We start from the raw sequence: 27,748 nt of genomic DNA, 5'->3' as shown, positions 1-27,748 counted from the left end.
TTATCACTTTTTCCTTTTTATTAACAAGCAACTCCAATGTTTAATGTCAATCATCATCAAGTCCCACATTTTAGAATATCTGGTACTCCCTTCAAGGCACGTGGACATGTGCATTTCTTCCTCATACATTCCCCCAAAGCAGCAACACCTTTCTTAACATTCACCAGCTTAAAATAAAGATGTATTGAAAATGTACAATTTATTATAAGTCTTTACAACACTTGTGTTTTTCTCCTCATGTTTCATCACAGCAATATAAAATTCAAGGTCATTAAGTAAAGAGCATGACAGCTTATTAGAGCTTCATCTCAAACTCTACCCATACATGCTTTTTTCAACATTCTTCCTTTTTATTATGATCTTTACAGAATTTCCCTCACAGAGATTAGAATGATCACCAAATGAAGTTTTAATTATTTAGGCCCAAATGAATGCAAAATAGCAAAACAAAACAAACCAGCATAAAACCTTCAGCATCCACATTCCTACAACTGGACGGGTTTGCAAGCTTAAATACTCAAATGTAAAGGGACTTTATTTCAAGTACTGTAAAAGAGAAACATTGCCACTTACTGGCAGTACCAATGTCTTTGCAATATTTGTAGGCATTTATGTGCATTTTTCAAAAGCTCTATTAACCTTTATGCTATTTGTCAATAAAAAGCCCCATTAACATTTCAACTGTGTATGTCCAACTGTCAACTTCAAACAAGAATCAAAAGATAGCACATAAGAAACAGTTACAGGTGACATTTTTGGGACTGTACACATTGGAGATTGTGAAAAGCTCCAGTTTCTTAAATTTAAAAAGAAAATAATCCATTATCAAATGGCAACAAGGCTGCAGACAGTCTGAGCAGATGTGACAGGCACTCAGGCACAGGGCTATCACCAACCACAGCACAGCTTTGGAAAGGACAGTACAACCAGCTGGAGCCATTGCAGAAATGCTGGGGATCTAAAGAGATCACACTGAATATGAAACTGAATTTTAAACACTGCTTGTGCAGTAGGATCATCAGAACTCACCTGACATTAGGATTTGTCTTCACTGGGCACAAATTTGATTTTAATCAAAGATGACATAATCATTGGGGAAGAACTGACATCACAGCTGTGCAGATGACAGACTCTTCAATCAAGCTGCTGAGCTGGAAGTCTCAAAGACTTCAGTTTATGTATGTTCCCCAAAACTTTGTTTCAGGTACTACTGCCTTACTAAAACCCGTAAGTGCTGCTTCTGCCAAGTAGATATTGAAAAGGGAAGGAAAAATGTTCTGTTTCACTTCCAGAGACTGGAAGTGAAATCAAGCAGTCTACTACCACTGCTGTTAAGGATTGTTAACAAAGACAGCATAACCCATTCCACTGAAGAGAAAAACAACCTAATAAAACAAACAATAAAATAAAAGAAATCATTGTGTTCAAGTATGGGAGATGGACTCACAGTGACCACAGAGGCATTTGGTACTTTACAACAGGAAAGACTCCATAGAAAATTCACAACCAAAATGGAGTCACTCGACAAACAGCACTCGTGTAGCAGCCACAAAAATGGCCAAGTCCACAAATTCAACATAAATGTCTTTTAGTGGCTTCCCCAGTTTAGCAGAGCACCACTCCCTCGCCACAGTCCCTCCTGCTGCCGCCTCACGTCCGACGCATCTTCTGCTTTTTCGTCTGTCTCTTTGCATCCTCTGAGCCCCCTGTGTCGGAGCCCGTCTGGCCGAGGGCACGGACTCCTTGCAGTCGAGTTGTCAGCTGCAGCAGTAAGGGAATAAGCTGGGCAAGAAAAGAAAGGGGCAGCAGCTTGTGGTTACAATCATCTGTACAGTGGGAACGGTAACATCCCTTAGAGCCGTGCACACCAAACAGACAGAGTCATGCGTCCCAAGCAGATGATCTGCAGAGCAAAGGGCACATCTACAGAGATGTCAGAAAACAGCAGCAAAGCTTGGGAAGTAATCAAACCAAACTGGGAATTCCTGATCACCAAAACCTAGAACAACTGGCAGCCACTTTCTGTCCTGCAGTCATCTGATAGCCAGGAACAGCAGCCTGAGCCCTGAGACCAACTAACGGCCGCTGCTTTCAGCAGAGGCCCTTTCAGTAACACTAGAAAATCCTGGAGAACCCCATGTCCTGTGCTGTGCTGCCCATGTTTGAGAGGAAATCAAACTGCACAGATAAATTTATTTTCTCTGATGAGTGAAGCAGAAATCCAGTCATATCAGAGAAGGCCTGAAGAGTATGGCTTGTTAATAAAGACCAAGAGGTGATACAGTAGGTAGTTGTTCTCCTCTTGAGAGCTTTTCACTAGGGAAAGTGTAAAGCTAAAGAGACCAGGCTCTTGCAGAACTTTATTTCCAATCTGATTGCTCCTGAATTAATTATTTTCATTCCTGTTCTCACTGAGTCTGGCTATCTGCACTTGAATGACACCACATTAGGTGTTCTCCCCAGAGCCATCGGGCAAGACCAGATTCAGGACTGACATGGGAGCTCATGTTCACAGGACATCGTTTGAAAAGAAGGTAATTGTCCAAAAACTTGGCTGCACATGGCTTTTCTTGAAACATGTCACATCAGGTGAGTGTTGATTGCATCTTTCTCTGGATAACCACCTTACCAAACCTTCACTGAACACAGTTCAAAGTAACATAGAATAGTAACATCTGGATAGGACAAAAACAAACCCCCAACCTACCTTATCATGGTTGTAACCAGCCAACAACAGAAGCAGCGTCAGTGGTAAGGCAATGTAAGATCCTTGGGCAATGTCTTGTTCAGGCAGTTTTCTCTGAAAACAGTGGGGAGCAGGGATTTTATGTTTTTTCTAAACAGTCATTTCAACTATGAAATCTCTGAGCTTTAAGCAACATCAGCAGTAGGATCAGGGACCACAGCCAACCTTTCCCATCTGACTTCATTCTAAGTGCTGCTCTAACATTTACTTCAACTTCAAAGCAGCTCCCTTCACTGATTCATTCATCTGTTCCCTTCTTCTTGAGGGTTGCAGTTTTTTAAAGCTAATTCACTGGTGGTCAGTCTCCACTTTACAGTCAGCCTGGTGTGCTTTGCTTTGCCTCTCACATCCTGCCCAAACCTCTACGATCCCACTGGCAATGCTACAGCAACCATACCAGCACAAACTCTCTCCAGCACATCCCCATCCACCATTTGTAACTGCCATTCCAGGCTCCCCTCACATTCCCCTGACACCTGGACACACAGCGAGGCACAAGAGAAATAGATTATTGAAGTATTACAGAACAAATGCTGCACTCTTCACACAGGCAAAAATACACCTCTCTCTCTTTAAGGAGAGAAGTCTTCCCCTGGTGCTAGTTTGAAACCCCTCTGCTTTACCCTCTAACTCAGCTCCACTAACTAAAGCCCTGTGTTTAGCCTGGTGATACTTCTTTCATATACACGGAGGTCTTTAAAGAAAATCTGACAACAATACTATCTTTCTCCTCCAGCCCACAGTTACTGCAAGCTCTCAGTTAGTGTTAGGTTACAACCCCTCTCTGAAGTTCTGAGCCACCTCTCCTAACAGACTAGGTTATGGCATCCCTGCCCCATGTCCTTGGTGTGTCCAAATCCTAATTCATTGTTGCTTTAATGCCACTCATTAATCTCTGTATTTACATTAACAGAAAGTCTGACCAAGACCACAAAACACACACAGGCTATAGACACTACCAGACATTGTTCCCAAGGTGAACACCTGAACATTTAAGTATTTTGTACTTACAGTGGGGCTGAAGATCAGTGTAATGTGTTTGTGATAGCCAATAGCAGTAAATGAAACTTGAGGCAGGGTGTAGTCATACTGGGATTTAGACAACGTAGAATCCAGGAGCACCACGTAATTCTGTGGGTAAGAAACACACTCAGGCTACAGCACCAGGAGCTGAGAGAAACTCTGCTCACTCCAGCATGAATACAGTACTGCAGGCACACCAGAAATAACACTTCAGAATCCTCAGAGGACAAAAAAATCAAGTGACCTAGGCTAATCATTCAGCAATATTCTTACCTCTCCATCTCGCAGCAGTGGTGGGAAATGGAAGAACAGGGATAGGCCTAAGTTGACTGTATGAATTGGGTTGTCAAGATTTTCACTTTTGTAGAGCTTCACCTGTGAGGGAAAGAAGAAAGCATAAACCAGGTAGTTCTGAGCCTGCACTACAATAGGTATTTCAGACATCCCACTTCTTACAGGATAAAAGCACTTCAAAATGCATCACGTGCTTTATCAAGCTGTCAAGTAAGAACACCTGGAATTGTACTAATTGGGATGTGAAAAGTCACAGAAACAGCCTTTTTACAGAACTTGGAATAACTCAGGAACAACTGATGTCTGACATTTTCATAGATCTAGTGTGTTAAAGGCAGTCTGTGCTGTGCACCAACCAGACCTGAGCAAGTCCTTGCAACAACCCCAGTGGTTCCACAGCAATTTGCAGCTGGGGGTCATTTCTGTTTCTCCCATAACTTCATTTTGCTTGATTTCAGTTTCTCTATCCTTACAAGCCAGACATCCTTGAGCTACAGAGTAGTCCAGAAGTTCTCAGCAGACACCGTTTGCCCAGACATCCTTGAGCTACAGAATAGTCTAGAAGTTCTCAGCAGACACAGTTTGCTCAGAAACCAGCATAATTTAAAGAGGGTTGCTTCAGTCAAATAAAGCTGGAAGGTGCAGCAGCCCTTCCTGTCCACACAAACATTTGGCCTTCTCCATTCTGCCTTATCCACAGGACACAGTAAGCAAAATTATAGGTTTTGGGGACTTCTCTGAAGCAGCCTTCTAGCATCTACATCCCTATTTGAAACCTCTGGGTCAGATATTTGCCAAGACACTCTCTCTCTTTGCAAGCACAGCCCAGCTAAGTTCTCATTGATTCTGCCCAGTGCTACCATGCAGCTCCAATCAGAGCATTTCCAGTAGTCCCATCAAGCCCAGACAGCCAGGAGGGACAGCACTGAGGTCACAAAACCACTTGCTTGTGTCTGCATCAAATCTTAGCACATCTTTCAGACAAAAATCTCTGCCTTGAAAACAAGGATGATGACATGCACCCATTAACAGCATGTATGCAACACAAGACTCAACCTAATATGACTCAACAGGTTCAGGCTTAGATAACTTCCATATAACAAAATTTGGACATCAATTTCTATTTCCTTAGGCTGAACTGCAAGGGTCCAAACTTCCCCATAAAGGTGGGAAGCTTACTCAGGAGCTCTTCAGTTAGGTGATATGTTTTGTCTTCACACCCGCTGAGTGTTGGATCCTTTGGGTGTTTCCCAAAAAAGCTTAGCAACGAGATCTTGGCAGGTGAAATGCATCACAGACTAGTCTCAAAGCAATCTGGCATTGCACTTGTATTTATGGGTAACATTTCATGAAGCTCTTAAATCTGAGAAATGGTACTGTAACTCCTACTATACAAACACGTCTTCCAGATACTTCCAGATACCTGCACCCTAAGCTAAAAGGATCCCAGGTGTTGTCAAGTTTATTCAGATCACAGTGCAGTCTTTTGAGTTTTGAAAATTTCAGCTTTACTGTTTGTCTCATTGTCTCTCTTTTACCTGTACTTTTAAATTCATGTGCCTTCTAGTATCCCTGCACTCATATGATATCTTCTTGCTGGCAGGCCTAGTAAAGAATTCCAGGTACTTCAGGAACTAAAGCAGGTGTCTGATAGAGAGGACTCCCCTTACCTTAGACAGAGCATCCCTAATCAGAGAAGCAGACCCAGAAATGTACAGACCAACCTCAGAAAGTATTTCTTAAACATACTCCCATGAAAAATGGAAACATTAAAGTCAATCAGCCAGGAACAATATAATCTTAATTCTATCTGGAATTCAAATTCATTTTCACTGAGGTATTAGTCATAATTTGAATTAAATGTGTACTCTGGCTACTGAACAATTTCCAGTGATCCTGCAAAAATAATAATTGGGAAACCAACGACAAATACACTTGATAAAGATGAAAGGCTTGAACTTACACATAATGTGGACAGATATTCAGAAGACGTAATTACATTGCCACTTAAATCAAATTGATTAATTTGCCGGAACGCTATAATGTTAACATCATCAATGTCGCTGTTCCCAACCTGCAACGTAAAACACAGTCATCTTTTTACCAACAGAGGAACAGTTAAGAGAAGACAGTTAGTACAACACAAATATTGCTCATCATTTTAAACAAAAAGTGAATTTTGTTCTATACTAACCAACGGAAACTTGAAGGCTTTCCAATTGCAAGTACTTTTCAAGTGCACAGCTGACAGTTACAGATTTGTGTGTTATCAGCATAAGGCTGATGGCATCAAGTTAAACTACAAATGGAAGAAGTGTCACAAGCAGGTATTAGTTTAGAAGAGGCTGTTACATACACAGGGATGACTGATCTCTGAACATTGGTCTCAGTATTCTGCATCTGTGCCAAGAGCTCCATATGACTATGCTGCTATGTTTATACAGTTGATTAATGAGGAATATGCTCATGTCATACCATAACCTACTCCAAAAATACATAACTTTATAGTCTCAAAAATTGTTTAAAACATGAAACATTTGTGTTTCTAAATCTGAGCCCTGATCAGAGTAAGGAAAGGCATTTACTCAGACACTAACTCCTGCAGCAGACAGGTTATGGTGAGGTCAGGTATCCTACCATCAGGCTGGCACCACATTTCTCCTGCAGGTGTCTTTCAAACGCTTCTCTATCCTGGAGAAAGTAGCAAGCCAGCCAGGATACTGCTAGTACCAGCTACTGCATACAGCTGTCACAGGCAGTACATGACCTTCCTATCATTTCCTGGAATCCTGCCATCCTCTTTGCCCTCCCAGCCAGCAAGCTCTCTTAGCAAGACACCAAGGACTTGAAATTCTGCCTGTCTGTTTTGCTGTAAAGGAGGGCACCCTGGTCAGACAGGTGTTTGAGCTCAAATAACAACCATCTCCCACTGCAAAGCTCTGGACAAATAACGAAGGCTAATTAACCCTTGCTGGATATCCTGATCTAGGTGAACCTGCTTCAGCAGGGGGGCTGGACTAGATGATCTCACAGGTCCCTTCCAAACCCTACCATTCTATGATTCTATGATATCAGGACAGAAATTTGAGGCAGCTAATCTGAGTCTGTAAGGATGGAGGAATATTTAACAAGATTTCATCAAGTTTTCAATTCAAACTTGTTATTACATTAAATAAAGATTTGCTACTCTGCATGACAATTCCACCTACATGGAGACAGTAGGCATCTTGACTAAATTCAGTGTAACACATTTATCGACAACTAAATACAAAGATAGAATAATATGACAACTTACAACAACCTCAAGTCACTACTGGTTTATTCCACATCATAAGGAAATGCCAAAAGTTATTCTATACATTTAGCCTCTTGTTTCTTGATGTATATTTTTTACAGCTGTGAAAGAATCCTTTTCATGTGTTTACTGTTGGGGCTTTGTCCTACTTCAGCTGCAGCTACGGTGCTGACACACACTATGGGGCCTGTATTTAGGGAGCTAACTTGCTGAAAGACACTTGTCTAAACAGAATGTGTTCAGCTACACTGCTGCTGATGGAAACCACATAATGTCTAGACAGATGCAATTCATATTTAACTCATACTACAAAAAGAAACCAGATAGAGGAAAAAATTACCTCAATTGCCCGATGCTGTGGTAAAGCTCTTTCAATGTGATCATTGCCTTCAGCTTTGAGTTGGACGTGATACACACAACCAGGCTAAAAGCAACATTCAGATGGTAAATCCCAACACTGAATAATACATACTTAAAGTTTAGAAAACAGTCAGAGCATTTTCTTACATCCCATTTAAGATACATACCCCAGACAGATCTAACGCTATCCAGTTAAAGTTGTCCTGATCTCAAACAGGAAATTCAACTCAGTAACACTATTAGTGGTGTTTACTGCCAGAAAATACAAAAGGGCTCTCACAGAGCTTTCATTAGTTTATTTCATTACAGTATTCAAAGAAATCATCTGCTGAGAAGTGTTTTAGCTAGAAAGAAAATATATTAGAGAATTAAAACCTGATCACACACTGCCTCCTACTACAGCAAATTGCTGACTCCACACATAGCTGTCCCACAAATTCAGCTTCCACGTTTCTTGCACAGCTTACATCACATACATGCTGTACAATCAACATCATGTATACACCCAATATCCTGCTAAAAATAGGCTGTTAACAGTCTTTTCACAAGATAAAGTACAATGCTCCCCTAAACTCTTTTGGCTAAGAAAATTCCCTGCTGTCACACCTGAACACTGCTGAGGACCTGTTAGAGACACTCAGTCCACTGACTGGGGGCTCATGCCATGTCATGTCATGTCATGTCATGTCATGTCATGTCATGTCATGTCATGTCATGTCATGTCATAGTACACTGGCAGCAAGCTCCACAGACTTCTACTGCAAGTTTTTCCCCCTTTCCTAAAACGAATGGTCACTCACAACAGTGTTTCCTAACACAGAGAGACTTGAGCGACTCTCAGCTGGCAAACACAATGGGAAAATAGAAATCAGTAGTTAATTAATAAAACACATTTTATTGCTCCAATCTCACACTACAGAAATGACAGAGAGTGTTTTAATCCTTACCAGAAGGCCACGCAGTCTGAATTTGCCCTCTTCATCAGTTATTGTGTCTTCTCCATAGATGTTACAATCCTTCTGCCCCACAGCTTCTACTGAAACTCCCTGCTCCGGTTCTCCATTTAAAGAAGAAACTGTGCCATAACAGCTAGAGGTGTAAAGAGAAACAATTGCTACAGATGCGAAGATGCTGTTTTAATGCCCATTTTTAAGACATTTTCTTGTCGTAACTGTTGTTAAAAAGTATTTTCTATATTGAGCATAGCATGGAGAAGGGGAATTTATAGTGTGCATGTGAAACTGTTTAAAGCATTAGAATTAGCAGCAGTCCTGAGAACTTCAGGAATCCAAGTTTCCTGACCTCTATGAACAGCAGCATTATCCCTGAAGGCAAGGGAAGGATCTTGAACTCAGATAACTAAATCGCTCTACCAACCCCAGAACAGCCCTCTCCACTCCCACTGGACACAGCAGAAGCCACTTCCAGTGCCATGATACGGTGCTTTCACTGCAATGCTTCTCCTTACAGTCCAGCCATACATCCACATGCATGAAGAAAGGCTCAAAAATGTACTTATACACACCATAATAACATTAAATTGTGCCTTTGAAAGCACTCTCCAAACCTTCAGAAGTGAGGTGTATCAGGAGGAAACAGACATTTTGCATCATGCATCCTGATACAGTAGGCAGCCCTGTGCATGGCATTTCACTGACCTGTAAGCTGTTCTGTAACCAGTTATCCGAATTTTAAGATTTTGTCCTTCCTGCACTTCAATCATTTGTGATGACGGTTCAAAGCGAAACTCTTTCATCATGGGTTTAAAATAATACTGCCCTGGGCTCTGTAAAGAGGCATAAAACAGGCTGTTTACTGACAGCATCACACCAAAAAAATCACCAACTCCAAAGAATTACACTTCTGCAAGAGTTCTCTGAAGTTCTCTGTCCCAAATATAAGCTAAACTGGCAGGAAAAAGTGAAAGGAAACTATGGCCTTAAAATCTTACCAGAAGACCTCAAGGACAGGAAAGTGACAGGAGAGAAGGATGTCTGCAAGGAAACTTCAGGCACATCTACACACGTGTACAGATCAATAATCTCTAAACACTCTCAAATGATCATCAACAAATTGGCTTGTTTTGTGTTTAGAGCCTGCAAATTAGTAACTGATCTCAATCAATACCATCTCCTACCTATTGGGGAGAAATCTCTTGCTAGGTTAGATTTCACAGCTTTCACTTGCTAAGATTTTAAGTGCTGCCCACTCTGAGGGACCTACATCTCTCACTGTGGGTTACAAATTCAATCATACATCCTCCTGCCACTGAGGATAGCCAATAACATCCCTGTTTTGGAAGGTAAAGTGACACAGCATTGCACACACAGCCACACTCAGAAGAATCAATTCCAACTTACCAGATTGGAGAAAGTCAGCATGCCATTATCCTGTGTAAGGAGGTTGGACCGAAACACCCCTCCACTGAGAGACAAGAGAACTCCAGCAAGAGCCTGGTCATCCTCTGATTTGATCTATTTTTGAAAAAGTGATAGTTTTAAGTGTAAAGTAAAGGTAGCTTTACACAGGTTTGATTCAGAAGTCCTTTGCAGAGTGCACAGAGGTGTTGGCTGTCCTGCATCTGCAGTGTGTCCCCTCCTGCGAGAGTGTAGGCCTACAGAAGCTCATGCTTCTGAAGCACCTGGGCAGTCACAGCCCCACATGGCATGTGCTATCAGAACAGTCTCTATCACTTGGCAGGACATGCTGAGGGCCAGAACTAAATAGCCCAAAGACCAGAACCAGGCACTAGTTGGACCAGTCTGTATATCAAAAATAAAATCACCTTGAGGTATAAAATGCGTTAAGAGAGGGTGGAACAACTCTACAAGAGCAAATAGAGCCAGTCTTTTGGATTGCAGGCTCTTTCACTCCATAAACCTTGTAAAGTACCTTCTACATGGCAAGTCATGGTCTACAACTAAGCTCACCCACTGAGATTTGTTTCCCTGGGACAAACTATCCCCAAATCCCACACCCACTTGTGGTTGCCTGGAAGATGAGGGTTAACTTTTTTGCCTGTCTAGCTCTAACTGCACACACCATTCATTCAGAACCCAAAGTGTTTAGAACATTACCTCAAATGTCACCCCAGCAAGAGCAAAAGCTTTGAAGTCTCCAACTGTTCCTTCTACTGCAGTCAAAACAAATCCTTCTTTCTGAGCAGTAACTGTATATTCCAAGTCACTGTGGAGTGGCCCAACACTTCAAATAAAAGGAAAGAAGAACTCATTTATAAGAAAGCACTTGGGTATCACATATCCCTTGTCAAGTCCCTATTGCACTTCAATTAAAAATCCAAAAGACCAAAATAAACCTGCTAATTACCTGTAAGCACCTTTGTCATCAGTGAAAACTGTGATAAGTGGGAAAGTTGCTCCCTTTTCCCCAATGACAATCTCAACACCTTCCAATTCAGGATGAATTCTCCCTTCCAGGAATAAGCCTGCTTTTCCATGGATCTCTATCAGCTTCCCAGGACAACTCTCTTGGTCATTGCAAAGGGGATTTAAGACAAACAAGAAAGTAAAAAATACACTCATCATTCTGTCTTACAGAAAGAGTTTAACTACTTGAAAAGTGAACAGTTGATGTTTTTTTTAACTCAAAGATCAATCCACATAATTGTATGGTCTCTCAACACATCTATGAACACCATTCTATGAACACATCATCTTCAGATACCTGAACATTTCTAAGATCAGCAACCAAACTCCAAAGCCATAAGCACATCTCCAAATCAATTTGGACCTGTTACATATTTACACATACTGCAGCCAACAATGTTCCCTTCTGGATGGTATTACACTGAACTTTGTCAAAATTCTCAAGAGATCAAATTCAGGCCAGCATATGTCATGTTTAATGAATTAAATAAATCGTCTCCTCTCCATGTACTTAGAATGTGCACAACACACAGGCACATTAAAAGGTTACCTAACATTTTCTAGTCATTTCAGACAATGTATGCTCACTTAGCAACCTGAGGGCAAGATGGACACTGACTTAACAAGGATTATCAGCTGACTGATGCCAACCCTGACAACTTTCAAGTTTCCATTTTTGGTGAATATTTTTATTACTGTAATTTACTGCAAAGAAAACTTCACAGAAACCTGAATTTGGTAACAAACTCAAAACATAAATACTGCTTTTGTACTACTGTTTTTCTAAATGAGAGCCATATGAACAATTCTGTCTGTCTGGTGTAGTATCCAGAAACATAGCCCTTCCCCTCCTGTCAGGTCTTTCAGCTCTTGGAAGCACATTCTGCTGATACAAACTGTGCTTGTACCCATGCTTCCAAATTCCAGACTGAAATGGGCCCAATGAAACAGCTGCAAGTGAAACCTTCCTAACATTATCTTTGAAGAGTTAATCATATGATAGACTTGTGTCTTAAAACCTACTCCTTTCAAACTGGATTTCATTTCTATTTACCTCCACTAACAACTGTTTCCACGTAAGGTGGATAGAAAAGCAGCTCTTTTGATGATGGTGTCACAGTAATTTTCTCTCCAGACCTGGAAAACATAGATAAGTTACAATTAGAAGAAAATGGAATTAGGAGTGCTTATGTAGAATAGAGTACTGCATATTGACCCCAAAATCCACCTAAATACCCTGAGGGAAAAGTATGAACAATAACCTAAGCAGACTTCATAGGAAGTGGTACTAGTTTCCATTTAGCTGACAGACAACAATAACAGGCACAGGTACCCACAACAGCAGCTCTTTCCCAAATGGAATATAACACTGTTCTGTTTGGTGCAAACACTAGATGACGGTACAAAGAATACACCTTGTCCATTGGAGCCTGGTATTACCTTGCCCAGTATGAAAATTCATACAAGAATGGTCCTTGGAGTTCATCCACCATTTCTTGCACTGGTGGTTTTGTTCCTTCCTCCTCTTGACCCTTCTTTTCTCTCTCCTGACGGCGGGTCTCAATTTCTGCCAGCTGCTGCTCCCTACGTAACTCCTGTACAGATTTCAGGGGCCCTAAAACTAAGGCAGGTTCACTGTCAATGGATGACCTGAAAATGTGAAGGAGAAAACTAATTACTGCCTTTCTAAAGCAGACAAGTCCCAACATTATTTCCTTAAATCCATTCCTTTCTAATTCTGCTATTTATTCCAAACATAACTAAAACTTTTAACCTCTGTGTCAGTCAGTTGCTACTACAAATGCTCATTCATAGGCACTACAGGTAACCTATCTGGCCTAGCAGGAAAGGACCTACCTGCAACTCTCTCAAATTCTGCCCCACCATGCTGTAAGTGAGAGCCCTGCTGCCTCTTCCCCAGCTCTGCAGTGCCTCAACATCCCACTGCAGGGTCAGTGTTACACCTCAACCACTCTGCAGGATCCACCATCCTAGCTTATCTTAGGCTCTGCTAAATAGAGTCTTGACTTTGCACCAAGTCCCAGACACCAATTCTGCTGCAAGGACAATAACCTCCCACAGAGGCACTGACAACCCAGCAGGAGTGGTAAAGTCTTAAGCCAAAGGATCAGGCTTCAAGAGTACCTGAGAGTACCTTTAACAAACTAAAAGAGAAAGGTTGGAACTCCAAACCTGAGAACAAGCTTAATACAGAAAGGATGAGTGTTACAAAATAACTGGTAAGCTCACAGGATTTTTCAGCACTAGGAACCTTCCCTCAGAACCCACTTCCAAGGAGTAGGCTATACAAATAAATATAGACTAGCACAAATAAGTATTTCCAATAACTGGCAATTCCCAGGAAAAGCTCTGAGCTCCAACCTATCTGCCCCACACATTTCAACTATCCAGCTGTCTTGTAACTGACCACTGAATAGATTCCTAAATAAGTTTCAATCAGCTCAGAACAATGCATCTTGTTTCACTTGCCCCGATCTTACATCTGCTCTTTCCTAGCAACTTCTTCTAGTCTCCAACCATCCTTTGCATCTTATCTTCTGTCCCTTCTACAATAGTCTGAAAAACAGTTGCAGAACACTGTAAAATTCTGCAAATTTGCTTTTAAACCCAGAGCTGTTCATTTTACACTGATGTCTTTTCACCAACTGGACTTTGGCTGAAAAGCTTCAGGTAGGCTTGAACAGAGACGGTTTGTGGCAACTGAGCAGCCTTCAAAGCACTTGCAAATAGTCTCAAGAAACCCAGTTAGTCTAGAAGGTGGATATAATATTCACCTTAACACTAAGCTGTTCTTAAAATCCTAAGGGCTCTCTGTTGTCTGTTTCTTTTCTAGCTGCTGTAGTTGCCCAGTTGTAGGTTCATTAAATTCAGGGAACTTCAGGCAATGCTCTGCAGGTAATTTGTGCTCTGAAGAGTTATTTTCTACACCCAAAAAAAAGTTTGGGAACCTATAGTCTAGAACAAGTGGACATCAGCAGAGCATTATTAAAGTAACCCTCATTATCAGACACTTTCAGGCAGATCTGGCACCTCATACAATTAAAGCTGCTCACAAAATCAGTGCTCCCTAGTGAGCTGTCTGTTCAGCTAAACATAAATTGGCGCATTAGCATGTAATCACTCTGCATGGCTTTCCTTTTATAACCCTCTTCACACCAGTAACAATGCTCTAAAGCAGCAGATTCTCATTCTGAGGCGACAAGAAAGGAATAAAATAGATCCCAGCTAAAGAGCTCAGACCTAAGCTAAAACAATACTCTCTGAACTCTGAAATTGCAGCGTGTAAAAACCTCAGGAAATCATTTCTGTTTACCATGACACACAAGTAGAAAAGGGTTATATTGAAATGAAATGACAATGTTTAAACTGAGAGCTGAGAATTATTTCTCCTTCTACAAAGAAATCAAAGCACAGCTGAGCATAAAATCCTCTCATAGTCTGGAGGTGGATGTCATTCCCTTAGAAAGCAGCCACTGAGATAGTAAAACCGGAATAAAACTTTATGAGGGAGATGATTCTTTCTTCCCATTTTCAGTCCCAAGATTTCTTTGATCTTACTTAATGGTAATAGTCACATCCATCAGCTTATCTGTTACAATCGTGCCAAGGACATGGTGTCGAACTGCAGTGAGCGTCAGTATACTGGGAGAGGATCTGTAAATCAAAGTAACAAAGAGCTAAATTCAAGGCCCTCCTCCTAAAGAAAATCATCACATCTTATTCAGCAGTTTGTTCTTCCGCCTCTAAGTCTGAAAGTGCTTTATAAAGGGTGATACACAAATTACACAGCAAAGTTGTAGTGCTCAGATGACAGCACGTTGGAAAGGGAGTCTATTCCAGCTCTGAACCCCAAACCACTGCATGACATTGGGCAAAACAATCCCTTCCTTCCTGTCTCCTGCTTCCTCTCAAGCTAAAGCTAAATTGGTTGATTTCATATGTACAATCCCTTTACACACAGCAAGACACTCAAAAGTTTGTCATATTAGACATAGTTCAGCAAGATGCCCCCAGCCTAACAATACTTTGCTGCCAAGAGAGGGTTTCTGCTTCTTTCCATTCACTCACTTTGTGCTGGCTCTCATGTTTACCACATCTCTCTCTGAAATACTTTTAACTCACTAACACAACTGAAAATAATCAGATTTTAATGCTGAATTCGTTCTCTGCCACGTTCATGAAACAGAAGTAGTCTGGGAGCAGAAGTCTTCTTTTAGTAAGCAAAGAGCCCATTGCCAGACCATATATGCCAACCTATAAATGGCTAATAAAACCCGTCTGGCTTCAGAAAGATCAGCACTGCTTACTTGTGATGAGGGTGAATATTTATTCAGCTTGCAGAAACTAGGGTGAGCAGAATCAAATCACCACAGTCATGGCACTAGGGATGTACAATGGTGGCACATGCCTCCTAGTACATGTACTGTTGCCTCTTGCATTTCAGCTCTCACAAGTGGTTGGTAGTTTCCACTGAAACATCTTTGCTTTATTACACAGCAAAACCAACATTAAATAGACAGCAGGCTGACAAAAATATCTATTTAAAGTAGCAAAAGCATCTTTCAAGCCTGTCATTAGTTCCTGGGGTTTTTTTAAGACTAGAAAGGGCAAGAGAACACATCTGATAGACTTTGCTAAAGCTTCCCTCTCTTGGTTAGAGACAGTCACAGTGACACATCCTGAATTGCTGAAAGAAGGCAGCTGCAGCAGAGGGAAGCTTTACAGAAGTGTACTGACAAGTGTAAGATCAAAAGCATATTCTGCTCTTACGTGTCATAAGTGTAATACTCGTGTTCAAACTGGTGACAGGAACGTGGGGTCACTTCATATACACCTGCAAACGTGAAGTCAAAGAATGATGTGCTGAACAAATTCAAACTGTTTAGTCACAGATCACAACTGGGAGCTGCACAGAGTTTCTAATGTACACTGATACAAGACACATTGAGGTATCACTACAGATAAACAGAATTACAAACTCAACAAACCAAACAAGCTCAGAATCAACCTATTATGGTCCCATAGCTTTGACTGATTATAGAAACCCTCTATTACGGTATTGTGATTGAGACCACTGGCTCTAAGGATGAAACGCTCAAAGCTGAAAACTGATTCAAAACCAAATGCATTTGTTAACTGTTTGGCTGTGGGGCCCTAACAGAGAATTAGCTCTCTGAGATATTAAAAGGAGAAAAACAATCTAATTTTAAAACCTTTTTTTTTCCTATTCCAGCAGTATTAGTTGACTGGTTCTTTCCCATTTTTAAAGTAACATTTTACAGCTATTACCTGGCTTTGAAAGACAGAATCTATTAACTCCTTTGGATAGGTTATAAACACCAACATTCTCTGGTCCGTTTCCATCTTGGTAAAATTCCTGTGAAGCCACAACACAATTCACTATTAGTAATTACCAATCAACAAAATGAAAACAGGATTTGCCCAAAGACACACTAACGCTTCTCTTCTATAGCAGCCAACAACATAAAGCCATTTTGCCAAACCTAAGAGTGAGATCTCAAAGCACTTTAAACAAGTGTTGCTGTGCTATATGACTCTAGTGAGACATGAGAGCCTTGATTCCAACCATTATCCAACCTACCTACACAAATTTATTACAAAAAATACAAGTTTGTTACCTACTTACCAGTGTAATTGCATGAGAAAGAGAACACCTCAGCATATATCCAGTCTGCCTGAATTCTACTCCTGAAACATCTTCTTCCATGACTTCCAACTCCAAAGACTTATTCTTCCAGCACCAGTCTTCATGCACAATGCTTACTAGAACACACACCAAACAGAGCATTTCAGTCATGTGAACTGTGAATAAGGATAGGCTTTGTGGTGTAAAAGCTTGTATCACTTTATTTTCCCTGACAATAATCTTCAAACAACATATAGACAGTGAGTACAGTAACAGTCCAGGCTCACAGCACTGCAGCATCACTAGGAATGTACCATATCTCCTAGGAGAAAAGCTCTTATAAAAAGGAGTCACCTGGAAAGCTCTGTGCACTACCATTGTGACAGTCAAAGAAGCCACTAGGACCTCAGAGCCTAACTCCAGTTTCACTTGGTGGAAAGAGGTTCTGACTCACATCTGCAGTCTGAATATACCCCTTCTACACCTTTCCCTGGAAAGGAATTGACATTTCATAGCAGGCCAAGACAGACTGACCAAAAGACTGTACTGCCCTTAGGAGAGACGCTCTGGAAGCAGAATTACATTATGCCCCTGTTCTTAGGCTTGGGACAAGTCAGTTCATGATAAGGATCCTTCTTCTCACACCAAACATGTATACTCTAAAACCTAGGGGACCAGTTACTTGTAAGCTGACAAAAGGGTTAAACATACAAGATTAAGAAATCTTGACACATTGTTGTACAGTGGTTTTGCAGATTCTCTGAAGTATCAGAACTAGTTCCATTTTGGGCATCCTGTAAATGGTATCCATAATAACAGAAGCATCCAGATTGTCACAAATTCAGCTACTAAGGTAACACTTGAAGCAATTCCCTACAATCCTACCTTTGTATTTGCCAGGTAGCACGTTTTCAAACGTGAAGGCCACTGAGTCCACGCTCCCAGAGAGCTGCAGGTTGCGTTTCTCACCCTGACGGCTCACAGACTGCAGCGTCACCATCAGATCACCACAGGCATCTGTGCAGAAAAGACGGCACAAAACGAGACTGCAGTTCTGGCTTTGCCTCCAAAACCTCCACTCCAAGCTTTGTGTGTACTAACATTAAAATGCTTCATCTCTTCCAGCAGAGAACACTTCCAATTACAACTCTTTATTTCTTAAGTGTATGTCTGCCAGTGCTTTTTTGGAGTCTTCAGGAAGTTTGAGAGTGTTAAGCAAATTCTTGTATCTAATGGCAAGTAACAACCAGAGGCCAATATAAATCCCCTGGGTCCACCTGACTCTGTAGAGACTAAGAGGGCCCAGTAAACACCTGAGAGCCAGATCACAAAGTGCAGAGAGGATTCAGAGATGAAAAAGGAAGGGGTAAAAATGACAGACGCCAAGCTCCAATCCCCATCTGCTGAAATCAGGGGGTAGTCAAGGAAAACAGCAGGAGAGAGGAACCTAAGACTGGAAAAAAAGGGATAAAAAGTTTATGAAAGAGAACAGGGATTGTAGTCTTCTGTCAACAGCTTAAGCCTCTATCCTACAGGTTTTTGCATGTGCTGCTTGGTTGCTTGGCTTTTTCAATTGTCTTTTTCAACCTCCAGTACTTCTACGGCTGACATACAATATCCCTAGTGTCAGCCAGGAGCATCTCCTTCCAGAACTTGCCCATCTTCTTGAGAAGGCAAAAAGGTCAAAACTCCTTCCTGAGGAAGGAATGCTTGGTTATTCATAGAATCATAGAATGGTAGGGGTTGGAAGGGACCTGTAGAGACCATCTAGTCCAACCCCCCTGCAGAAGCAGGGTCACCTAGATCAGGTCACATAGGAATACGTCCAGGAGGGTCTTGAAGACCTCCAAGGAAGGAGACTCCACAACCCCTCTGGGCAGCCTGTGCCAGGGCTCCCTCACCTCAACAGGGAAATAGTTTTTTCTTATGTTTAAATGGAACTATTTGTGTTCCATCTTCATCCCATTACCCCTTGTCCTGTTGCCAGTTACTATAGAAAAAGAGGATGTCCCAACCTCCTGACACCCACCCTTTAGATATTTATAAATGTTAATTCCTAGCAAGTTAGTTATAAATGTTATTCCTAATAAGTATTAGAAACTAGGTACTTAACCTCACTCCTAATTTTCTTAAAGTATCTTCTTAAACTGGAAGGTGTCCTGGAAAGAGTTGCTTTATTTATGTGCTGGAAGTTAAATGTAGTTATCTGCTGATGAGGCTAAACACAGCAAGTGTCTTGATTTAAACAGTATTCATTCACACATTCAGTGCTAAATTTCTCTATTCCCATTTCCACTTCACTTTCAAAAACTCTTACCTAAACAAGAGATCTTCCCTGAGACAGATGCCAAAAACTGAGAGAAAGTCACATCCATTACTGGTCTGTCTGTAACAGTAACAGGGAACATCTTGGGTTTCAAAGCCAATCCTGCTCTGGTCTCAGCCTCTGGAATAACGACCTGTGGAGTATATATATCGAGACATCATCAGCTTTTAGATACCAGTCCAAATGCACCCACTCTGCTGAGTTCAATACACTTAGCAGAGATTTTTGAATGGAAATTTACTGTGAATCCCAGGCAAAGCAAAACCCATCTCCCAAACACACTTCACAAAATCCTATATTAAAAGTCTCCAAAGAACTGCAACAGAACTGAGCTCAAAATCTTCCAAACAGCTCAGTTTCAAAAGTCTAAGTGCATTTCACCTCAGGATGTGCTGCTGCTTCTATGTATCAGTACCTACAAGAGTACAGGCCTGAAAACCATGCACTCCCCTACCTTCCAGCCTGCACTATCTCCCACGAAGCAAAGTTCGTGGTGATTCTGCTATAGGTTCTGCTGTGACCTATAATCTCAGGAGTCATTTAGGCACCTGAGAAAGGCATATGCTACATGTCTCACTCACAGGAAAATATATTACAATAAAAAGTGATCCAAGGGACATAACTAAGAGGAGAGAGAAATAAGAAACTATTAGCCCCAATCAAGTGTAAAGGACAAGAAGCATGTGAATTTCAGCTTATTAAGGAACAAAAAAAAGATAAATAACTGCCATTGTTTAAATAATACAGACAGGAGAAAAGTACCAGGAAAATCTAAATGCAGCTCCTTCAAGTTGAGAAATTAAATGCTTGAAATCTTCTAAAATCTAATGACAGCCTTGCAATGAATGGCAGCTCACTCTTACCTGAACATTGTATGTACCCGATTTTGCCCTAAAACAAAATGCTCCTTGAGGGTCGGTTTCTGTTGTAACTGGTACTGCTTTGTCCTTGTCTTGAGGCATCATGATGACCTTGTATTTACTGATCTGTTTGACTGTATCAGGGAAACGAGTTACTGAGATCCGGCCACACACGCTGAACCTGTTAAACAGAAGCCAGCCATCAGAACAAATGTATTGATTTGTCAAAGCCCAGTAAAAAACACTTATTTTCAAAGTAAATCTTACTATGCTGAGGTACTAACACATGAATTGGAATGGATGTCTCCTGAAACAGCGTCCATATCAAAGAGACATGATAAGCAAACACAACAGAGCGAGTGCAAACTCATGTATGATTAACAGGATCTTTTACAATGAAGCCACCATCATCTTGTGGTTTTATTTGCAAGCAACTTGCTTCACTCTTCCCTGCCACCAACCCAATCACTTCAAGCCCTTTCTCTTTCTTTTTCTATTCCTGGCTGGGCAGGCAATTTAGGATTGTCAACCCTCTGGTTTTAAGGTTTTGTGTCAAAGTCCTCAAATATGATATGTAAATTCACTGGAACACAACCTCAGTACACCCATGTTTGCAAAACACAAGACAAGAGGACAAATTAGAAGCTGTGAAGTTTTATTTCTCACCTTCAACAGCACAACATATTTAGTGACTGAAAAAACTAACTGATCAGTTAACAGCACACAAGGTTTTTTTCTTGATGTCTGGCTAAGTCTGTATGAATGTTTTGGGATTTGTGTCAGCTGTCACTCCTCTGGAAGGTTTTCTCCTTCTCAGAAGCTCCTGGACACAAAACCTCAGCTCACACTGTATCTCCCAGCACTGCACAGCCTTACTTTCCCAAAATCACCCTGCCACCATTACACAGGCTTATGTCCAGCAGTCAAAGAATCACAAACAAGGAGAAGACAATCCATGTAAGACAATCCTGACCTTGAGAGTGAGTGATAAAATGCAGAGGTTTGATACAACACTGGATCAGAAAGTTATGTAACCCCACTGTTCCACAGAAGTATCTGAACTGCAGCATCAGTGTCTGAAAGCCTCTCTGTTCCTTTCTTGGTTCACATACCAGTCTGTAATTCCTCAATATACCCAGGTCTTATCACCTTCATTTGCAAAGGAGAGGTCATTAAGAGGGTACTCTAAACCTTATCAAGTACTGAGCACAATACTGTGGACAAAATACTATCCTGCACTCACACTGTCCTGTTTTTGGAGCAAGCTTTAACTCCTGACATCACCAAGTATGGGCTTGGCATGGGAAACAACCACACATTTTCAAGACCTTGTCCACATATCAAATTAGCTTTCATCACAGTACTCACACCAGTACTTACCCTGTTGCAATGATGTTTGCTAGCTGAGGTGTATTTGGTGCAATCTTCACAGTAACAGTATCAAAGAACAGGTGGTCTTTCCTGGCATGAATTGTGTATGTACCTGTTGTTATGTTCTCAAGGCGGAAAGAGCCATCAGCTTTTGTTTTTACTGTACCAAATAATGAGAAGAGTTACAAATCAGAGCAGGTGTTGACTATCTTATCTTTACATGTCAAAAGAGTCACTTAATGCTTTAAGCTAGTTTTAATTCATGGTGCACAACAACAAAACAGCATTATGCTTTTTTACTAGACTAGCCCTTATTTATCCATTTCAAAGCAGAGTTTGGTATACAGCTGAAAGAAACGAACACCTAATACTCTCATCTAAACCAACTGCATGGAAACCACCTTAATATTTCAAATAAACTGCCACACAAGTAGTGTATTATCCTGTATTATTCCATCTCATACACTAGTTCTGTATATAAGCTTAATAAAGGCTCCCCTGTAGCAACAAAGCCCAAGACTACTGCATACCTTTAATCTGATTGTTCAGAGTCACAGTGGCATCAGCCACTCCTTCTCCTTCAGGACCATTCAACACCCTGCCTGTGACAGAAAAACCCATCACATGGAAAACAGGCTGAAATGGGACAAAAAAGTCAACATTAGTCTTTGCTCAGCAGAAGCAAACATACACCTGCAAGCAATCAAAACCATTTCACACACACACATATAAAGGAAATTTGTTTCCAGCTTTAGGAAAAATTGTACTATGATAATCACAATGAAGTACATATCAATCTCCAGGTATACTGTTTCCTTAAGCACAAGAACAGATTCTCAGTTGACCAAAAAAGAGACTGAAGTACAGAAATATAGCATGATAACAGACATGATCCGCTACCTGCCGTGCAAGAGGGTAAGAAACTGCTTCAATCTTCTTACAAAGAAGTTTTTCCATAATACACCAGTTTTCTGCTAAAATCAGTTACACTTTTACAGGAATGAATGGCACAAAAAGATTCTTTTCTCTGAATGCCTTACCTCAATCTGCAAACTGTCATGCTCTACAAGGAAGTCCAATCTGGATGGTGCAACATCAAAGGTAATTCTCTCTCCCCGGTAGAATGGTATCTGAAAGAAGACACATCACTTTGACTCCTGAGATGCTATGACAACAGAATGGTTTACTATTTCCCTCTCTACAAAGGGTCAAATGAGCTGCCTGGAAAAAAAATAGTTCAGGAGGGATGGAGACAAGAATATAGGCAGTATTTCAAAACTGTGATGGAAACCACATGAGATTATCCAAAGAGATAGAAAAGTAACCTTCTCCTCAGAACACAGCAAAGAGCTTACAGATCGGAGACTGTAGGATCACTGGAAGGGTTAAAGGAATGAGAGAAGTTTGAATCCCACTTCTAGAGGATGCAGATTGAGAATGCAGGAGTGCACAGCCAGACATGCTCCCACACTACCCAGACATAAGAAAGAGAATGGGCAAAAAAAGGAAACAGTGAAACTTAAAGGCTGTAGTCAACTGAAACTTTCCTTCTCTCAGCAGGCTTTAGGTGTTGTTCTGTGACTGCTCTGGTAATTCAGAGCCTGATTTGCAAATAAGCCCTTACACAGTAACCACACCACAGAACGCTATCAGAGCAACTTACTTCACTGTCATATACTTTAGGCTTGAGGTTCCTGTTCTAATTGCTTCATCCAGTTCAAAGTATTGCAACTATTTCTGTTTTAACAGCTCCAAAGTCATACACAGTCTAGTTCAAAAAAATGAAAGGTACCAACCCAACAGATAGGCAAGCAATTAACTTTCTAGCTACTTACCACAGTGTATGTCCCACTTGGCAGAGAAAGAAAGCTGAAAGATCCATCTTCTTTGGATACAACATTGCACAGATAGGATAGAGACTCATCTCGTGACTGGAATCCATCCACAGGAGCAACATTGCAGCCCACAACATCCTGTGGAAACAAATGCAACACCATCTTCTTCTCATGGGAGAACAGATAAAATAATTTCAAGGGGTATGTAGAAGGGTTCAAAATACTATACTGTAAACAAAAGGATGGGAAGTAGCATTTTAGAGGCAAAGTTTGACAGTGTGACTTAAAATTCATGTCTAAGAAGAAAAAACAGCCAATAATCCAACTTGATGGTAACAACCACAGAAAACTGGGACTTTTAAGATTTCCCAGTACCCCAGAATTTACTGCGTGCCCTAACATCAGATGACTTTGGTTCTGTACACTTGTTGCCTGCTTCAGTCAAGGTCTTGACTTTCTATGCTCCTGAACAGCCTGATTGTTGAGGAACCTGGTTGCTTGAAAACAATAATGAAGAGTTCAGAAGAGTTGAAATCAAAAGAATACTGTAATTTCTCATGTCCAAACAATATCTAGATGTTAAGCTTTAATTTTGCCAATGTTTAAATGATGGTCTTTGTGTTACACATCTGAGTACTTCCATGGAGGTCAGGTGAAAACACAGCACATCCACAAATGTTGTACTACAAGGGCCTTGTTGAAAGAAAAAAACAAACACAAAAACCCCAAACAAAAAGGTACAGCTTGAGTGGCTGTATACTTTATGTTTACTATAAGCCAAACTCAGTGAAACAGAGAGATGAGTATCAGGGCAATATGAATCTAGAAGCTATTCAGCTGCTTCTTACTTATGTCCATACTCCTGTTGAAAAGGTATTGACACACCATTACCTCTTTAGTGACTGAAGAGGAGAAAAGGAGAAACATGACCCCTTTCATTGGCTCTCCATCACTCCTTACTGACCCAGAAACATTGTAGCCTGCAACAATCAGAGGGCTAGCAGCATAAGCATTAGAACTCGTCACCCGTACCATTGTGTTTGACTGAAATAGAGAAACACAAACATTTTCATCAAAAACAGGTAGCAGATCAAGTTTACAGCACCCAAATAACAATCAGATGCTGAATATTCAACAGAAGCAGAAGTCAGAGCAGCAGCAGACAAAGTGGGTCCGCAGACTATTCAAAACACAAAGACACTAAAGCAAAGATACTTTGGGAAACTATTTTTCCTGTGTTACTGATTTGGGAATTGGTTGGGATCTCAGAGCTCCTTAGAAAGCAAGAAGTCTGAGAGGGAAAGATTACAGCATGTGCTACAATAGTCAAGCTTCTGCAAAATGCATGTAAGATTAGAAGAAATGAGAGCAAGAGCTCATTTGCCAGTCCTTCCCTGGCTGGCTCCACTATCTCCAAACTGGACCCACATGAGGCAGCTTCTGAACACGACTTATGAAAACTCCATTAACCCCATCCACTCACAAAAACCCTTCCTCACACTAGTTGATCAACACAAGGTATAGCAGATCCACCATCACTAAACAGGTAAACCACAATTAGTAGACTCTAACCTCTTTCAACATCCAGGTAGGATGAGATGCAAAGATTTCATATTCACCAGGAAGCACTTTAAAGAAAGCAAACCTGTAAGGCAAGGAAGGGGTTACAGCTCTTCAGAAATTGTCACAAACATCTGTTTAAAGAAAAAAACAGTTGCAAACTCTGTGCATATGTCAGAAAAAATATTTCAGTACTACTATAATCCCAGTTAATGTGGCAGAAGTGAAAGAATGTTGTTGTAAAGGAACAGATTAATAAGTATGCACAACCCACACTCACTTTCCTCCAGGCTGTGTAACAGTTGCTTGTATGTTTATGTCACTGCCAGGATTTCTCAGTACAACCTGGACTCCAGCAGGACCTAATGTCTGACCTTTGCTGAGAACCTGTCAAAACAAAAAGAAACCAGAGTATAAATGCATAAAAGAACCTTGCAGAGCTGAAGCAGAATGTTTTTATGAAGGCAGAGTTACCATAAAATGGAATAAGATAAAGGAGTCTAACCTTTCCATTCACAGAAAACCCTGTGAACACAAAGTTAATATCTCCTCCCTTTGTGCAAATGTCATTAATGCCATCCACATGGATGTCTACACTGGTTGGTTCTGGAGAGGAAGAACAATGAAACAGCATGGTAGTTAGTGAGAGAGCAATCAGAAAGCAATTTTGGTTTAGCTTTACTCAACTCCCACAGAAATGCAGTAACTCAAGCACACAAGCCTTGCTCTGCAAGTCTTGCCCCAGCAAAGTCAAGGCACCCATGAATCCTGGTACTGAAAATCCTCTTTCCTCCTCCCAGTGCAGCTATTTCTATCAAAACTCCACATTGCTTCAGTAGCTCAGTTAATGGGTTGTCAGGTTACAGCTTTATTTTCCCCTAGTAGAGTAAGTACATGTTAATCATTAACACCATACAGTAGGGCTTATCTCTTTTGAAAAGTGCTTGATTTTCTCTGCCCACTGCAAGTTAGAGATAGTTCTAAGTCCCACACTGCAGATACACTGCCCTATTGTAAGAAGATACACGAGCACTTACCAAAACTCCACCCTAGGGGAGGCTCAATTTTAAGAATGAAATCCCCCTAAAAATAAAAAAGCAATAACTGTCTTCACTGATCAAAATTCAATCCAGCTAAGATATTATTTAAATAAAAGTAGTCAGAACACAAGCATCATGCTGCAGAGTATCACAGGACTCAAGTGTTTCATTCTCCTTTCCTCTTAGCTAAGAGACTATGTTCAAAGAAGCAGCAATATCTACCCAGACAGGCTGGGATGCTGGGCTCACATCCAGCCAGCTAAGAGCAAAAATTCAGTATCATCATGTTTATGCTGCTTCCAGACCAAACCTGGCTCATGTTTGAGCAGCTCAGTGTTAGAAAGTGTTCAAATCAACTTCTCCCTGCCCCAAGAGATGTACTCAAATGAGCCTTTAGCATTTAGACAAGGAGGTCCTACTCAAACATTCTGCCCAAACACAGGATAACAAAACTTCAGTCCTATTAAAAACTCCACAGCAAAGAAGTATTCATCTACAGAGAGACCATCTTAACAGGGGGCAGCACGTCTGTTCTGCCAGATAGGTTCAGAAGGTTCACTCATGGAAAGGCTCAAAGGCCTAGGAATAAAATCACTCAGACCAAAAGCACCCTACATTCTTAGATTGGGAAGGGAAGAATTTATTTTGTGGTTTTAAACTTCCTTCCAACCCAAACCACTCTGTGATCTATTTCTGACCCCGAAATTAACTAACTAGCTCTTTAAAAGAGCAAAACACTTAGATCATGTGAGGGCAGCTTGTATTTAATTGGAATATAAATATCTTCCCATCAAACTTCTGATACAGGCTGAGCTTCTTGTAGTGTTATTTTCTTCAGGCATTTAATATCTGCAATTAGTCGTTCAAGTTATTTTCAATTCGGTCATATCAATACACATTCTCCTACAGACTTATTTTCATTTCTATAAATAGACACATGAAGGCTTTAGCTGCACTCTGTAGGAACCTGTACTTTGTGTGCAGTGTTTGCACAGCTGCTAGCGTGGGCAGTAACCCAGGCTCCCAACACTACAGCCATCAGACAAAACACCAAAGTTACCTGACTTTTCTCATGGTAATACTTAGCACTGAGAAATAAAACAGGTGCATTACAAAAGGAAACAGTTTAACTATTAGCCTCAAGTAACTGTTGTTATGTCCCAGTTCAAATGCCCGCTGTTCTGACATTCCTGGAGATGGAGGCAGCTCCTGCCACCAGCACAGAGCAGACAGCTCTGTATTTCAGTTTCTTACCTTATCATAGAGGGGAATCATGAAATACCCATTGTTGGGAGCACAATCTGTCTGGTATTTGAGAGTACCGTGCTTTGTATATAACTTAATCTAAAAGAAACAAACAAGACAAAGATAGCTTAAAGAACGTGAGCAAAGCTGGAACCGGGCATTGTCTAACCAAGCGCTTTTACGCAGCAGCAGCCGCTGTCAGCAGCCGGGAACGGGGAAGAAGTTTATTGCAAGAGGATTACATTGCTCCAGGCAAAGCCGGCGGAGCTCAGCCCGGCGCTGGAAGCAAACGCTTCAACAGCCCCGCCTCAACCCACACCACGCCGCATCCACAGTCCCGTCCGACGGCGGACGGGGCAAACGGCCGAGGCCACGCCGCAGCCGGGAGGGCAGGGAGCGGCGGCACGGGCAGCCCCGAAAGCTGAGGACAGCGCGGGGCGGCGGCGCCCACCTCGATCAGCGAGTAGTTGATCTCCACGTCAGACTTGACGAAGCCACCGCAGCCCACGACGATGTCCTCGGAGCCCCACGCCAGGCCGCAGCAGAGGGCGCAGACCACCGCCGCCGCCGCTGCCCAGGCCCGCATCCCGGCGCCCCGACTCGGCGCCGCCGCCGCCCTGACTCAGCGCCGCCGCTCCGCCGGAAGGGCTGTGCCGTGCCGTGCCGTGCCGCACCGTGCCGTGCCGCGCCGCGCCGTGCCGCAGGGTGCTGCCATCTGCCGCCCTCTGCCGGCCCGGCG

At 41.6% G+C, this 27,748-nt stretch overlaps 1 protein-coding gene across 1 annotated transcript; it reads right to left on the bottom strand.

The window, feature by feature from the left end:
- On the bottom strand, window positions 1–27,670 carry NOMO2 (NODAL modulator 2). Its single transcript, XM_061992425.1, has 31 exons — window positions 27,461–27,670; window positions 27,019–27,108; window positions 25,762–25,807; window positions 25,230–25,330; window positions 25,005–25,111; window positions 24,737–24,809; window positions 24,056–24,208; window positions 23,165–23,302; window positions 22,370–22,459; window positions 21,860–21,965; window positions 21,339–21,489; window positions 19,962–20,139; window positions 19,090–19,231; window positions 17,658–17,789; window positions 16,773–16,909; window positions 16,415–16,502; window positions 15,896–15,959; window positions 14,684–14,779; window positions 12,545–12,754; window positions 12,159–12,241; window positions 11,046–11,205; window positions 10,796–10,922; window positions 10,079–10,192; window positions 9,377–9,504; window positions 8,666–8,807; window positions 7,699–7,782; window positions 6,027–6,137; window positions 4,043–4,144; window positions 3,758–3,877; window positions 2,708–2,800; window positions 1–1,782 (listed from the first exon to the last, which is right to left on the bottom strand). The coding sequence occupies exons 1-31, from the start codon at window positions 27,593–27,595 to the stop codon at window positions 1,651–1,653; spliced, it is 3,633 nt and encodes a 1,210-aa protein (XP_061848409.1). The 5' UTR covers window positions 27,596–27,670; the 3' UTR covers window positions 1–1,650.
- Between the last annotated feature and the right edge of the window lie 78 nt (window positions 27,671–27,748).

This window comes from Colius striatus, chromosome 3 (assembly GCF_028858725.1).
Source record: "Colius striatus isolate bColStr4 chromosome 3, bColStr4.1.hap1, whole genome shotgun sequence".
Classification (NCBI taxonomy): Eukaryota; Metazoa; Chordata; class Aves; order Coliiformes; family Coliidae; genus Colius; species Colius striatus.
Note: the sequence above shows the minus strand (reverse complement) of the source record. Positions and strands in the feature narration are given on the sequence as shown.

What these genes read in the sequence shown, in the direction of transcription:
- NOMO2 (XM_061992425.1), bottom strand. Translation starts at nt 27,595, where the DNA reads ATGCGGGCCTGGGCAGCGGCGGCGGCGGTGGTCTGCGCCCTCTGCTGC. An exon ending in ATGACAGTTTGCAGATTGAG is followed by an intron (nt 21,966 to 22,369) that starts GTAAGGCATTCA and finishes GTCCCATTTCAG; the next exon opens with CCTGTTTTCCATGTGATGGG. An exon ending in CACAGCATCGGGCAATTGAG is followed by an intron (nt 6,138 to 7,698) that starts GTAATTTTTTCC and finishes TTTACGTTGCAG; the next exon opens with GTTGGGAACAGCGACATTGA.